Source organism: Aythya marila (assembly GCF_965140915.1).
Source record: "Aythya marila genome assembly, chromosome: 27".
NCBI classification, from domain to species: domain Eukaryota; kingdom Metazoa; phylum Chordata; class Aves; order Anseriformes; family Anatidae; genus Aythya; species Aythya marila.
The window spans coordinates 1,094,122-1,108,863 of record NC_139068.1 but is presented as its reverse complement, the minus strand read 5'-3'; the positions used below and the strand labels follow the sequence as shown (position 1 = coordinate 1,108,863).

At 51.2% G+C, this 14,742-nt stretch overlaps 2 protein-coding genes across 4 annotated transcripts; one reads left to right on the top strand and one right to left on the bottom strand.

The window, feature by feature from the left end:
• The first annotated feature begins 1,280 nt into the window (after window positions 1-1,280).
• On the top strand, window positions 1,281-5,271 carry OAZ1 (ornithine decarboxylase antizyme 1). The gene is given in 6 exon segments (XM_082779839.1): window positions 1,281-1,467; window positions 3,697-3,754; window positions 3,756-3,842; window positions 3,963-4,135; window positions 4,632-4,717; window positions 4,842-5,271. Coding segments are annotated over 6 exon segments (651 nt in total). The 5' UTR covers window positions 1,281-1,351; the 3' UTR covers window positions 4,973-5,271.
• Window positions 5,272-9,020: 3,749 nt separating this feature from the next.
• PEAK3 (PEAK family member 3) lies at window positions 9,021-13,120 on the bottom strand. Of its 3 annotated transcripts, XM_082779729.1 has the most exons (5): window positions 12,803-13,120; window positions 11,917-12,062; window positions 11,142-11,761; window positions 10,457-10,648; window positions 9,021-10,336 (listed from the first exon to the last, which is right to left on the bottom strand). In XM_082779729.1, the coding sequence occupies exons 1-5, from the start codon at window positions 12,844-12,846 to the stop codon at window positions 9,647-9,649; spliced, it is 1,692 nt and encodes a 563-aa protein (XP_082635855.1). In that variant the 5' UTR covers window positions 12,847-13,120; the 3' UTR covers window positions 9,021-9,646. The 3 variants fall into 3 exon arrangements, with proteins under 3 accessions (XP_082635855.1, XP_082635854.1, XP_082635856.1); XM_082779728.1 differs by having other exon boundaries at window positions 9,021-10,648; XM_082779730.1 differs by lacking the exon at window positions 10,457-10,648.
• Between the last annotated feature and the right edge of the window lie 1,622 nt (window positions 13,121-14,742).

The window sequence follows — 14,742 nt, the reverse complement described above, 5'->3', positions numbered from 1 at the left end:
TCCAGACCTTGCTCTTGCAGTGGGGTGCAAAGACCCAGCTATGCCTTGAAGCCTCGGGTTCCCAAAGCTCTTGCAGGAGATCAGAAGCGCTGTGCAAGTTATCAGGGGAGCGTTACAGATTGCTCGTCACGGGGCTCAGGCAGCAGGTTAGCGTCTGCTGTGTAAATAACCAGCCTTTATTTGCTTCCTCATTGAAGGTACAGCACGAGGCTTTTTTCTGTTCAGGTTGCTAAGAGTCATTACCCAGACATCTTTACAATTATACACCGCACAGCGGCCAGAATAAAACACAAACTGAAGGCAAACGCGATGTTGTGATTCTAGCATCAACCAAGGACAGGTGCACCAAAAAGAGGTCACACTGGGACTCCCCGCCCTGTACTTTGGTGACTGGTTAATTTTTTATTTTTATTTTTTAACGTTTCTCTCAGCATCCAGCCCGTAGGACTACAGGGAATGGCCTCAAGTTGCATCAGGGGAGGCTGAGGTTGGAAATTAGGAGGCATTTCTTCTCAGAAAGAGCAGTCAGGCATTGGACGGGTTGCCCAGGGAGGTGGTGGAGTCACCGTCCCTGGGGGCGTTCAAGAAGTTGGATGTGGTGCCTGGGGACATGGTTTCGTGGGCGACAGTGGTGGGAGGCGAATTTTAATCTTGGAAGTCTTTTCGAACCCTAATCATTCTATTAACCGGATGATGCCCATGCAGGGCAAGCCTGAGGGCGGGGGACCCATCCCCTTAGACGACCTGCCGAGGCCCCAGCTCTACCGGGCGCTGAGGGGACCCTCAGGGGCGCCGCCTCCGCGCCTCCCCCCTCCCCCCCCCGCGCATGCGCCACGCGCGGCCCGGCCCCTCCCTTTCCCCGCAGTTTACCTCAGCCAGGCGGAGGCGCCGGACGCGGGACTCGAACCGGCGGCCCTGCGATCGGCGAGGGCTGCGGCACGGGGCCGAAGCCGCCCAGCCCGCCCCGCCCCGCCCCGCCAGATCCCGCCCACCCGCGGGGGCCCAGCCAATCGCAGCTCTCCGTGACTCCCAGTCTCGTCGCCTTTCTAACAAGCGCTGAACTCCTCGCGCTGCCGGCCAATAGCGGAAGAGCTCGATGTCCCGCCCTCGCACTCCCTTCAGCCAATGGGAAACAAGGCTTTCTGAGTGACAGTTGGGCTGTTCCCGCACGGGAGCTCTCTCCGGTTGGGGGCGTGGCCTGATCTGGGGGGGCGGTACCATGTGGGGGCGCGGCCGTACAGAGGGTATATAAGGACCCACCGCGGCCGGGGGGCCATTTTGTCTAGCAGCGCCTGGAGAGCGGCCGGCGGGAGGCAGCGGAGGGTTTCGGGGTTCGGACCAGAGCGGCCGGATGGTGAAATCCTCCCTGCAGCGGATACTCAACAGTCACTGCTTCGCTAGAGAGAAGGAGGGGAATAAAAGCACCATTATGCCCGCCGTGCTGAGCCTCAGTACCGGACAGAGCAGGTGAGGGGCTGGGGCCTCGCTCAGCCTTCGCACCGCAGGGCGTTCGCCGCCGCCTCCTCCTTTCCCCCCCCCCCGGGGCTCTGGTTTTCTTCCTCCTTCTCCCCCCCCCCTCCCCCGGACCGGGGGCAGGGCTGCTCCGTGGTGGGGGCGGGCTCTGCGGCCTGGCCTCCTCCCCCGCAAAAGAAGGGGGGGGGGGGGGCGGGAGGGGAAAAAAAAAAAAAAAAAAACGAAAAAAATGTTGTTTTTTTTTTTTAATCTTCAGACGTTTAAGGCGACGCCGTGAGGTCGGTTACGCCCCTAGCCGTGCCAGGGGACACGTCCTAGGCCCCCCACACGTACAGCCGGGCCCGGGCAGGCGCCCCCCGAGCCCCCTCCCGGTGCCACGTTAGCGGCAGGCCCCGGCCCCTCGAGGGGCTGCTCCGCCGTGCCCCCCCCCTCCCCGGCGGGATAAGGGGGGAAAAGGCTCCTGAAGACAAAAGGCACGGCCCTCAGGGGGAGAAGAGGCAGAATTAGGCAGAGAGGGGAAAGGGCTGGAAGCTGTTAGCCCCTTATGTAAGTGTAGATATTATTGAGAAGTAATCGAGGTGCTAAGCCCAGAGTAGAACGTCAGACTGTTACGAGAGCTCTTAATTTAAAAGCCAACAGAAGAATTAAGCAATCCTAACAGATGCTGGGGAGAAAAGATCTGGAGTGGGGTGACCGGGCTACAGTGATGGAAGCTTAGGATGTTGGTCTGCCCTGAATAAAGAGAGCGATGAACAGACCTGGTGTGTGCATTGTGAGACCAGCCCTAGAATGCTGCAGAAGCCGATTTTATACTTAACTGCAGGTTAAAGAACTATGTTTTTTTCTTTTTTTTTGCAAGGGGAGTAAGATTACCCAAACATCACTAAAATATATTCTCACTTCTGAACTACAGACAGCCTTTATTATATAGTGCTTTTCATTGGGTGAAAGGTGAAATTATAAAGGATTGCTACCGCACAGCACTGAACAAGATGTTCAAAGGCTTATTTGTAAGGCTAATTAGGAATACGTAGATCTGCAATCATTTTGAAATAAAATAAGTAATGCTAGTATTAAAATCGTTTCAGAGAGCCTAAAATAATGGATTGAACACATTTAATTGAGATTGAGCACATTATAATTTTTAGTTTAATAACTTTATAGCTGCTGTGCTTACTAATGCTTTCTGGCATTTAATATTTGACTTACATGACCATTCATTCCCTTTCTAATACAGATTATTCATCACAGATTCTAAGCTCATTAAAAATTAAACTCGTATGAACTGTGCAAAATGGTGGATTATTTTGTACATGTTTATTCCGATTTGCAAATGGCTGCTGGCACTCACAGACAGGACGATTGTGAAAATTTCCCTAAGGGCCTCGATTGCTGCATCTGCTGAGATGACGCAACTCAAGAGTGAGCCTGCAGGGTGAAGGATGGTGCAGAGGGAGGGGCCAGGCGGCACAGCGATTGCTGTTCCTACAGTAGAAGGCTTATTCACAGCCAGGCAGGCTTAGAGATGGGATGAAACAGCACACATAGAAGAAATGTTTCATATCTGAAGATAACATTCTTCACCTTAAACACTGAATGTTGCTAAGCAATGTATAATTGCGCCAGAAGTCAGTCGGTAGGAAGACTTGTAGATTTCCAAATCATCAGATGTGGTCTTTAAGTTGAAACTCAAGAGCTTGCTTCTGAGCTTTGCCTGATAGTAGCATTTGAGATAGTGTCCTCTGTGAGGCTGTTTAATGTAATTTTCTGACCTCCAGCTTAAGAGAGCTGATGCAAAGATCTAATGTAATTAAGGCTGTATATCACAAGGAAAAACGATTTCCAGGGTGGGGAAGAAAATGGGATTTTGTATGGTAGTGAAATGGTTCCTTTCTTGAGATCAGATCAAACATACATCTGCCACAATACAGAAATTTACCTCATACCAAGTTAAGAGTATTTTCATCTCCAGGCTAGTATTTCATTCAGTATAGTACAGTAGTAGCTTTCTGGTGCCTGTGGATCTGGGCTTTACGTGATGTTCTCGTGCTTGGCCTGTATGTTCTTTTGTCTTGCTACTTGGCTAGGTTGCAGTGGGAGGAGTTCCCTCAGTCTACAAACCTGTGCCATCTAATCAGTGTAAAACCTAGAATTCTCAGGGCTCTAACACTGCTGCTTACCTTACCTAAACACTGTTTACCTTTAACTGTGATTCTTTTCTAGTTCCAGGGTTCCCTTCAATTGCTGTAGTAACCTGGGTCCGGGGCCTCGGTGGTGCTCCTGATGTCCCTCACCCACCCCTGAAGATCCCAGGTGGGCGAGGGAATAGTCAGAGGGATCACAATCTTTCAGCTAATTTATTTTATTCGGTGAGTAATGTTAAGCTTGCTCTGGTAGGTGGGAAGCTTTTCTTGTCCCAGCACTCTTAGTCGGAGTTAACTCTTCTCCAAAATGAACTGGAAGTAATGTTGCGTGTATTACTGCTACAGGATAATCGGCTGAATGTAACAGAAGAACTAACATCTAATAACAGGACAAGAATTCTGAATGTCCAGTCAAGGCTTACAGATGCCAAACACATTAGTTGGAGAGCAGTGCTGAACAACAACAACCTCTATATAGAAATTCCCAGTGGTGCTCTGCCTGAAGGGAGCAAGGACAGGTGGGTAGAATAAAATGTAACTTGAGTTTGATTTGTCTTGAAGATCTGGCATTGTACTGTTGATATTCTCTTCAGTCTGCTCGTGGTGCTTGATGCTCTCTTGTAAGAGACTACGACTAAGAGATCCTGATCTGAGAGCGTCATCTGCTTGTTCTGTTAGGCAAAATAAAATCAAGGACAAAGATATGATTTCAAACTGCATTCCTGGTAGCAGTGGCTGCTTTTATCCACTGAAAATAGCATTCTGGTTCTAAGTCCGTCACTACAGTTCTCCCTTCAGCTGCAACAAAAAAAACACATTTTTTGGTGTAATTAAGATTTAAATTTGTGTCTCAAGTTATAGCTATGGCTTGGGGGTTTCTCACTGGTGTGAGTCTGCAACCCATGCCTACTACTTGTGCTTGTAATGTGTGCAGATGGGTTCATGGGCCCTTGCTACCCACCTCTGATGAAGTGCTTGCTCATGTGCATTGAATGTCTTGCATTTGTTTTGTAGTTTTGCAGTTCTTCTGGAGTTTGCTGAAGAACAGCTTCGAGTTGATCATGTGTTCATTTGTTTCCACAAGAACAGAGATGATAGAGGTAGGTGTTAGCACTGTCACTAGAGATGTTAATGCAATATTTGAAGTTGGTTTTGGTGGAAACTTTTAACTGTTGCTTGATACCAAGAGAATTAAATGTTTTCTTTTTTTTTTTTTTTCTCTAGCTGCATTGCTCCGTACTTTCAGCTTTTTGGGCTTTGAGATTGTGAGACCAGGGCATCCCCTTGTCCCCAAGAGACCAGATGCTTGCTTCATGGCCTACACGTTTGAGAGAGACTCATCAGAAGAAGAATAGATTGCAATGTTTGCCTTTTAGAGCTTTCTTGTTGTCTATAAAGATGATTCTGTAGAAATTTTGTCAACATCTATTACAGTACATATAACTTTGTATGAGATGTTGTGACCAACTGCTCTGGTGGTGAGATGTTGAAAATTTCAGACTCCACATCTTTTTCTGGATTTGTGCGCATGTTGTGGTTGTGCAAATAAATGCTCCCTCCAAATTAGCAGTATATTTCTTGAAGTTTAATATTGTGTTTGTGATACTGAAGTATTTGCTTTAATTCTAAATAAAAGTTTATATTTTACTTTTTATTGCTGGTTTAAGATGTTTAAGACTTGCACTCTGAAGAGTTGGCTCTGGAACTCTCCCAGCCATTAAAGTTGCAGGTATGGAAGGGCTTGGGTTACTTGTCGCTTGATTGGAGCTCAAGGCTATGATCTGTCAGGACTTGCAGTCCTGGAAGAGCCTGCTTTTAGTGAAAGAACTAGTAGGTTATCCATTTCTACTGGTCATTGTGAACAATGATGGAGTAGCAGTATTAAACACCAGCCAGGCTGGCAGCAAAGTCTTCTGGCTTTTTTTTTTTTTTTTTTTTTTTTTTAATTGGTTGGAAACAGAAGTTGTGAGGTACTAAGAGGCCAACTCTTGTTCTTACCCCTGCCATCAGAGTGGTTCCAAAGAGTGTTTATCAATACCATAATAGGTGCTTTATATATATAAATATATGTAAATCCCTGCTGTATCGATGTTTCATAGGATAGATAATTCAGGGTTTGTGTTGGTTAGAGTGAAATGAGCAAAATGAGCAGTTGAAATGCTAAGAAGCACAATGTATGCATGCTATGAGGTTCAAGCAGCTTTGAGAACCAAATAATGCAGTTTTAGCATCTGAAATCTGTTAGTGGTAGTGGTGGGGTCCTGTGCTGGCACTCACTGCCTTATTGGCTGTGATCTAGAAAGGCTTGTGGCACTTGCATAGCTAAATGTTGTCACTGAAGCTAAGGCAGCCTCCAGAAGGGGCCTGTAAATCAGGTGAAACATTGGGGTTGAAGTACAAGGAGAAGGGAGTTGAGCAGTACATGTTGGGGGGGGCCACAGCCACCTGGACAATGTCTGTGATACTGAACAGAAGGGAAAAATGTGGGCGTATGCAGTGCTAGATTTACCAGAGGTTGCAGTGTAGCTGTCACCTACAGTGGTAGGTCTCCAGAGGGCTGTGTTTTAAAGCATGTTTCAGTTTTTTTTTAGTTTACATTTGCAGCTGCATATGCTTGTTTAGTGCTATTAAGTCCCATCAAACTTTGTCTATAAAGCTTATAGCACTGAATCCCTGGGGTCGATTGAGTGCTGGCCCCAAGGTTATTTTACCAGGTTTCAAGCACCCCATTGTTCATGCTGTTGAGTCAGTGTAAGCTCAAGCACATGATCCTCATTTGTTCCAGCCTGTGCTCTGCTACCAGGTCTGTGTCCCCAGAGCTTGGCTTTAGGATCCAACTCACCTATGTTCTGAAATGTGTAAATGCACCCTGGGCGGCTGCTTTGTGGGGGTGATCCTTAGGCAGCTGTTCTGGGCCGGGGAATACAGGCATTGCGTGAGTATGTCAATCTGCTGCTACTGCTACAATTCTCTCCAAGCAGTGGTGAACGAGTCCCATGGTGGTAACTGCCCCTGCTGCAGCACAAAGGGGCCTGCGGGTGTGGTGCTGTGATCCCAGAGAACCTGATAAGTGATGGTCTGATTAATTGGCTTCAGGCACTTACCAAGCCTTTTGCTAACATCTGGACCCTTCACACTCCCAGCACTGTCACTCTCTGCTCCTTGGGTCCTGGTATACCTGCATGACAGCGGTTCCTGATAGACCCGGGCTCCTGGCTGCTGTGTAGCTAGCTGAATGCAAGCAGACCCCTTCCTACTGTCACTTGTTTATGGTCTTATTGTCATGTGCATTTTTTATTTTTTATTTTTGGAAAGCTGTGAACTTGCCAGAAGCTGGCTAGGAGGAGGGGGGCATGAGGTGGGTGGGAGAGGGTGTTCCTGCCTTTTCCCAATAAGCCGGCAAAAGCCTCAAGTTCCTAAGAGGATTCTCGTAAGAAACTTTTTGTCTCACCTGTTGTGGCAGTGATGCTCCTGCCTGCCTTCTGGGGGGATGAGCAAGTGTGGAGCCCGCACAGTTCTGCCTCCAAAGCTGTGGACCCACGCAGGCTTTGCTGGCTGCAGTGCTCCAAGCTGCCCCAGCAGAAGGGGTGATGGTCACCAATAGTGATTATCAGCTGGAAACCAGAGCTGGGGGTGCAGGTGGTGCTTGGAGCTGCTGTTGTGGCAGTGACACAGGATCTGGCCATCCTGGCCCCTGGGACACCAGGGGCTGGGTTAGGCCTGCAGGAGTATATATGTGTGTGTGTGTGTATATATTTTCTTATTATTGCTATTATTATTTTCCCCCCAGGGTGAGGTGCCCAAGCAGGCCCTGCTGCTGAGCTGCTGCTACTGCCAGGGCTTTTACTGCCATCTTGTAGCCATGCATGATACTACAGGAGCAGCAGTGGGGATGCAGGGCAATGCCTCCTGCGCGGTTCTGGCCCCAAAGCTCCTACTGGGAGACTCTGGTTTTGTGAACCAGCCGTGCTTGGGTACCGAGCAGATTTGTGTGGCCAGGGAGATTTTTCAACCCTGATCCTTCCTGTCTGTGGTCTGTAGGACCTGGTCGCCCTTGGTCCTACCTCCCTTGTAGCTCTGTTTGGGAGATGCTCGAGGCAGGGATGGTCCCCACCGTGTGCAGAGCCTCACACAAAGGGGCTGTGAGCTCAGCTGGGTGCCAGCCCTGCTGCAGTCCAAGCAATGAGGCTGATGTGGGATGCAGCCCTGGGCTGTGAGGCTGGGGATGGAGCATGTTTCTGCCATGCCAGACTGGAAGAAAGCAGCGCCCTGGGAAAGCAGCACGTTGTTGGGGCAGGGCAGGAGGCAGAAACCCACTGGCTGGGAGCATTTTTCTCTGTGGTTCTGTCTCCAGGCTCACAGCTCCTGTTTACCAAGTTTTTTTCAAGTCTGGGGACTGCCAAGAAGGATCCTTCCCAGACTCAGCTGTGCCACTGGCTCTAGTGACTGCCCAGTGTGTCACTATCTCCATCGATGGGACACCAGACCTGCCTCTGTGGGGAAGCCCCCAGGGCCCATCTCACTGTGTGCACAGCCCACAGCAGCTGTTCTGTATGCCGTCGGGTGATAGCTGTGAGTGGATTAATAATTACTTAGTTAATAATTATATCAACTACCCAAGTGGGGTCTCGTGTGACACTCGACCAACTATGCAGACAGCCATGCTCACGTGGTTTGGAAGGTGCTGATCCTGCACAGTGCTGAGCAGCCACTGCCTGCATGATGTGTCCTTAAGATGTGTCCCCCCATGTGCCGTGGGACAGGCATGTGCATCTGGTTATGGGTCTCTTTACAGGGGAAATGTATTTATTGCAAGCTGCACTCAGTTTAGTCACCACGTGAGTCAGATCTTGCTCACACGCAAGTCCCATTCCAGGAGTGGGACCATGGGGGGCACACTTGGCTCAGGGCTCAGCCAAGGGGGTGCCAAGGGGTCTGGGGCTGTGTGCGATGGGCTCGTGTCCCCAGCATGCTAACTCCACTTTGCCAGCACCCTGTTGCAGCCAGATGTTTGGAGATTGTCTACGACCCTGGGCTCAAGTTTCTGCCTTACCCACACAGGCTTTGCCCCATCCCATACACCTTGAGATTTCATGGCACGGATCACAGCACAGTGATCACCATACGGGGCATCCAGGTGCTGGTTCCTGGCTCTTAACAGACCCTAAACAGAGGCTGAGACAGACCCATGGGCATCTCACACTTCTCCATAGATGCAACGGCCCTGCCTTGGTGCAGCCAGACTGACGATCCAGTCTGGCCCCTGTGTGCAGTAGCCACAAACCCACCCACTGTCTGCTGCTCTAAGTCATCTGTGGAGTGGTGAAGTTCAGCTTTGTGATCCTCTCTGGATGGATTGTCAGGGTGTAAGAAAGCACATAAAAGGCCAGTATTTAATAGGCTCAGCTCTGGGTTTTATTGAAGCTGTGGTTGCTTTATTTCCCCCTTTGAGACGACATTGGTATTTGTGACTATGATACAATCTATTCCTAAAAAGGGCAAGGCTGTGTGATGCATTGTGTTTCTTCTCCCGTAATGGTATCTTAAAGCAAGCAGTAATGTATGGCTTTGTATTGTTATTTAAAACAGTAGCAGTAGCAGTACAGGAGTTTTTTTTTTTTTTTTTTTTTTTTTTTTTTTTTTTTTTTTTTTTCCCTGCGTGTGTGTGTGAAAAATCTAAGCTCCATTAACCTTACTCAGGATAATCAACCACTGAGCTGAGCTGGTGCTTTGTCCTGTGGCTTCCATCCAGCTGTCTTTCTGCGATGCTCCAATAACCTGGACTCAAACCATTGAACAAAAATCAGTGAAAGGAGTAAAAGTACATCCTGCATCCTGGGAGCCAAGGTACCATGGTGGGAGTTTGGTCCCTGCTTACTTGGGACCATTGTTCATGTGGTGTGCAGGATCAGTTTCAGATTTGGAAACAGTTTTTGCAGCCAGGATCAGCCTTGGTTAGGAGCTGAGAGCTGGTGGATTTGTCCAGACCTCTATGGGCTCCTATGGGAGCCTTTTGGGCACGCTTGTCTTTAGGGCATGTAGAGAACCTGGGTAACCTGGTAGAGCATATGCTCCGTGACCTCTGCAAAGTACTGGCAGCACAGCCACTCCTCCAGGCCAAGGCTCCCCCCGGCCCCAGCCCCCTTCTCAGCAAACTTCAGCAGCAGCAGTGCCCTCTTCATCTCCACCCAGTTCCGGAGCAGAACCAGCGTTTTCTTGCTCTTGGCAAAGAGCTCCTGGCGAGGCCCCCAGAGCAGGACCTGCAGGATGCCCCTGGCCTGCTCGATGGAGACCCTTTTGAAGGGGTCTTGGTGGAGAAGCAGCAAGGCTAAACGCTTGAGTCCTGTGGAGTAGATAGACAGGGAGGGGATTTCAGGAAGCTGATTTCTTCTCAGGTCCAAGGCATTTTCCAAAGAGATATCCACATGCAAGATCTTATAGATCAGCATGCCTATATTCAGCTCATCTGCCATTGGGGTGAGGGGAGCAGCAGAACCCTCTGTCCAGTTCTGCTCTTGGCTGGTGGAACAAGGTCTTCTCTTGTCTTTAAGCTTGAACAAGTTGCTGATGATCAACCTTGGAAGGGACAGCCCCATGGAGGCCTCCTTGTCCTGCTGGCTCCCAAGGGGACGCGGGCACTGCACCAACAGCAGGTTCTCGGGGCAGATGTCACCCTGCCCCAGATTCTGTGCCCTGAGGTGCTCCAGCCCCATGCACACCTGCAAGAGGAGGAGGCATGCCAGGCGCTCATAGTGCCCGGGGCTGCTCCTGTGCAGTGCCCAGGAGCCCTCCACAAACCCTGCCAGGGTCTGGTAGGGCACGTCTGGGGATAGGAGGACCTGCAAGACTCGGGGGATGGCAGGAGTGGCTGGCTCCTCTCCAGAAGGGGACAGCCCCTGCTTACTGGGGTGGCCCGGGAGCAACAGCTCCCCAGGGATGTGTTCGGTGAAACGTCCGATCAGGCGCTGGATGCTGCAGTGTGCACCGAGGAAGCTCTCCATGCCCAGACTGCAGCAGCCTGGCTTGAGGACCTGTGAGGAGCGAAAGAGCAGAGACAGCTGTGCCAGGACAGAGCTTGGGTCCTGGGCCAGGCCACCACTTGGGTTGGGGCCACAAGTCCCAGTCTTACCCATGCATGGTGCTGGGCTCACCTGCACCCTCTGGTGCCTACCAAACAGCTTGAAGCAAGAATGGGGCATACAGAGGGGGGTGTCAGTCCTGTCTGAGCTGCAAGGCTGCTTTGTTGGGTCTCATCCTGCACTACCAGGGAGCCAGCCCCATTCCCTGCCCACTGACCCCTCAAGGCCTCATGCCAGGGCACTTGCCCCAGTGATCCCTTCCTCCTTGTACCTTGGACCTTTGGTACCTTGAACCCACGGGAGCCCTCAGCAGCAGCGTCAGCAGCACCAGCTCATTTAGCAAATGAATAAGTTGTCACCAAAGGGGAACCTCCCAGCTAATGTGAGCCACCCCAGGGTCACACTTGCCTGCAGCCCCCTCCTGCTGCCCAAACTCCCCGCTTACCTTGGCTGCAAGCACCAGCTGGTCTTGCCTAAAAGCAAATCCCACGCGGAAATACCAGGCATCGCCACTCTGGCAGCACGGCTCCCGCTCCAGGATGCTGAGTGCTGCCCAGCCCTTCCCTGCCAGCTCTACCCCCAGCCACTCCGGGGGTCCCACCAGCCCCTCCTGGGCTTGGGCCACCAGTCGGGTCAAGCTGGCCACCTGGCAACCCACCAGGGCTGTGCACAGCCCGTCCCATCCATTCAGGCCCCGCAGCAGCCGGCCCAGCTCTGCATCTCCTGTCCCAAAGGTCAGCTCCTCTGGGCTGGGTGTCAGGGCTTCTCCCGGGATGCTCCAGGGCTCCCCCAGGCTCTGGGACTTGGCCAGGGGCTTCTTGGGTGCCCGGGGGGGCCCGGAGCTGGGACCCCCCTCCCTGTGTGGCAGCAGGTTGCTGCCAAACCATGGTGTGGTGTCACCGTGGCGGGGCCGTGAAGGACCCTGCTCCGGGAGGGACTCTGCTCGTTGCAGCTGCTTTTTTGGCAAGGGAGGAGGCAGGGGGTCATGGCTGGGCTGGGGGGGGACTCTCCTGGCTCCATCCCCTCGGCTGGCCTTGGTGGGGATGAGGTGGGCGCGCAGCTCTCCTGGGGAGGGAGGAACAGGGAGCTGTTATTCACACCACTGCACCTCTCCAACCTCAAAGCCATGCACAGAGGGGGGAATGGCTGTTGGGGGTGTGGGGGGGTAGGGGGTGGAACAGCATAGTTCTGTCCTGGGGGGTTGCCTGGTTATCACTCACCCACGTTGCTGTAGATAAGGGCTGAGGCGGGGGTCTGAGGCAGGTGTTCCCCTGAGGTGTCTGGCATGGTGGTGGGCGGTGCGGGGCCCCCCAGGTCCAGGCTGGCACAGCGGGTGTGCACTTGGCCCCCCGCCTGCGCCACGGCCCTGCACAGAGCTGGGAGTCAGCGCTTGCCCCCCCTCCACCCCCCAGGGACTTCCGCTCCTCTCACTACTAGCTCTGGGGAAGAAGAAAGAAAAAGGAGAAGCAGCAGCTGGGGTGGACGTGGCTGTGAGGTTTGGGGGTAAAAGGCGGGGAGTTTGGTCTCCCAGTGACTCCAGCCCCTGCACTGGGGGTGCTCCTGTGGGGCGGAGGCTGCGTGGGTTTTTGCGTGTGCTGGTGCATGGCTACAGCCATCATTTCATATCTGCCCTGGTGTCCCTTGTTGGTGGCCATGAGGTGGATGCAATGATGATGGAAAGGTGTGGGGTGAGGGCAGGAAAAGCTTTTGTTGCCCCACCTGCCTGAGCAGAGACAGGGCTCAGGGGATCCAGAGGTCTGTGCATGAGGAGGGATGTGCAGTGAGCCTGCGAGCACTGAGCAGGGACGTAGAGCAGTGGGAAGGAGCCAGCCATGGGGTTTCACTTCTCCATCCTAGCCTCTGACCCTGCTGTTATGAGCGGTACTGAAACCGTGTTGGCTTTCTTGAAACCCACCATTTTCTGCTGGCGGCATCCCTGTACAGCTTCAAGCTTTGGCACAGATCTCCCCCCCCCCCCCAATGCATTACTACCCTGCTGCACCCATGGGTCTTGCAGTGGTGCAAAACCTCAGGCTGGGGCATTCTTGCTGGGTGCAGCTGGGAAGTGTAATTCTGGGACATGTTTGCAGAGTAGTTTGTTGTTACCTCTGATATTTTCTCGGCAGCGGTGGGGGTCTGGTGGGCTCCATCTCCGTCTCCCGGCACTGCTGGGGCCTCCTTGTGTTCAGCAGATGTACTGGCACCCCATTCTGGGATCCCCAGTGCTGGCCATGGTCTCTACTTGCAGGAAGATGTACTTTCAAAACACATTCCTCAGTGTCTAGCAAGCTTAAAGTAAGTCCAAGGCTCAGTGTCACTTCTGAGCCATCCTTGTGTCACCCTGGGGTGCTCTGGTAGCACTGATTGCACCACTGTCAGCTGGGAGTGCTGTGACCTGCTGCACGTTGTTGCAATGTGTTTGCTTCACCCCTGCTGCTTGCGCACACTTCACACTCCTCTTCCTGGGTGCTTTCTGGATGGCAGCAGTGCTGCAGGGATGGATTTCTGCTGTAAAACCTTCCAAAACCCTTTTAAAGTCCCTTCTCTCCAATGGCTTTACACTAGATGTACCAGAGTGGTGGAAATATTTATTTATTTATTTATTCTTTTTGTCTGGGACTTCCTGGAGCTGTTACAAATCAGGAAATTCCCCCTCTGGTATCTGTCACCCCTAGGACAAGGTTGCTCTTTTAACACTCTAAAAAATGAAATGTGGGCTGTCTTGAATTGTCTCCCAGCTTTAGGCAAACCATGGGAATTTTGCCTGAGAGCCCCAAGGCTGGAGGATGAGCAGGCTTCAGGAGATGTGGCTTTATACACAGAAAAGGCAACATCATCTGTATTTTTGAAGCTTGAGCTGGGACAAGACAGATGTCCACAGGAATGGTGGTGGGACAGGCTGGTTTTGGGGCTTAACTGGTGCTTAGCTGGTGCCTGAGGCACAGATAGCCCACTGATGGGGCTTTTTGTGGTGCATTTTACAATTCGCATTTCCTAGGCAGCACCAAGAAACCCGCCGGGTTTGTGTCTGTTTGCCTGTAGTGCTCACCAAGCACAGGCCATATATTAGAACTGATAAAGCATGTGCTGGGGCTGAGCTGTATTTTAATCCTGATTCAGGAGGATGTGCAAGAATTTGGGAGGTGACAGCAAGTGCTGGTTGCAATGCTCTCCCTGCTGGATGCAGTGGGCTCAGCTCCTGCTTGCACTGCAGAGCAGGAAGCTTGGCTTTGTACGCTCCCCTGCTCCACCCAGGGCTATAGTGTTGTAAAAATAAGAATAGAAATGGTGAGCATTTAAGATTCATCAGTATTCTGGGCTTATTGATGGTGTTTGGCAATGGGGTCAGCACCTTTCCCTCATCTTGGTAAATCATTTATGTTAATGACTGTACAACAAACCATTCTAAACAACTGTAAATCTACTAGGAACATCAATTTTTCTCCTTAATAAATAATGTTACATTCAAGATAAACCAGGGACCATTAGGAATAAAAAGCACAGCATTAGTGTCATGAATGTTCCCCTACAAAGCTAGGGAAAAGGCATCAGTCAGTAAAACCCTGCAGTGGGCAAGAAGAGACTTTGGATGTTTGGACCTGTGACTTCAGGTAAACACCTCCAAACTGTTACTGGGAAAGCAAGGGGATGGTCACTGGTATTTTGGGTGAAAGGGAAATTGGGCTGTAAATGGGTCTAGCATTAAACCACATTGCAAAATTAAGTCTCCAATTGTCAGCTCTGTGCCAACATGTCGATTCCAACCACAAACGGCAAATTAAAGATGGTAAAACACACCAGCAGCTGCTAAACGTGGTGGGTGTATCTCCCCGCTAAACAGAAAAAAAGTCACACAAAGATATTTTCTCCCCAAATCGCTCAATTCTAGCAATTGCTAGAAAATAGCAATTGCAGGGCACTGCCTGAGATGGGGAGAGATTTCCTCATGGAGCACCTCAGGAAGCTGATTTTCAGGGCAGCAGGAGGGGTTTAGGCACTGTTGGCTGACAAAATTTGCTGACCACCTTCTGCCAAAGTTGCCGAGC

Coding starts and splice junctions, on each gene's coding strand:
- PEAK3 (XM_082779728.1), bottom strand. CDS start 12,846: ATGGAGCCCACCAGACCCCCACCGCTGCCGAGAAAATATCAGAG. Junction 12,063..12,802: donor CTGCCGAGAAAATATCAGAG/GTAACAACAAAC, acceptor AGCTCTGTGCAG/GGCCGTGGCGCAGGCGGGGG. Junction 10,649..11,141: donor AGCTGGTGCTTGCAGCCAAG/GTAAGCGGGGAG, acceptor CGCTCCTCACAG/GTCCTCAAGCCAGGCTGCTG.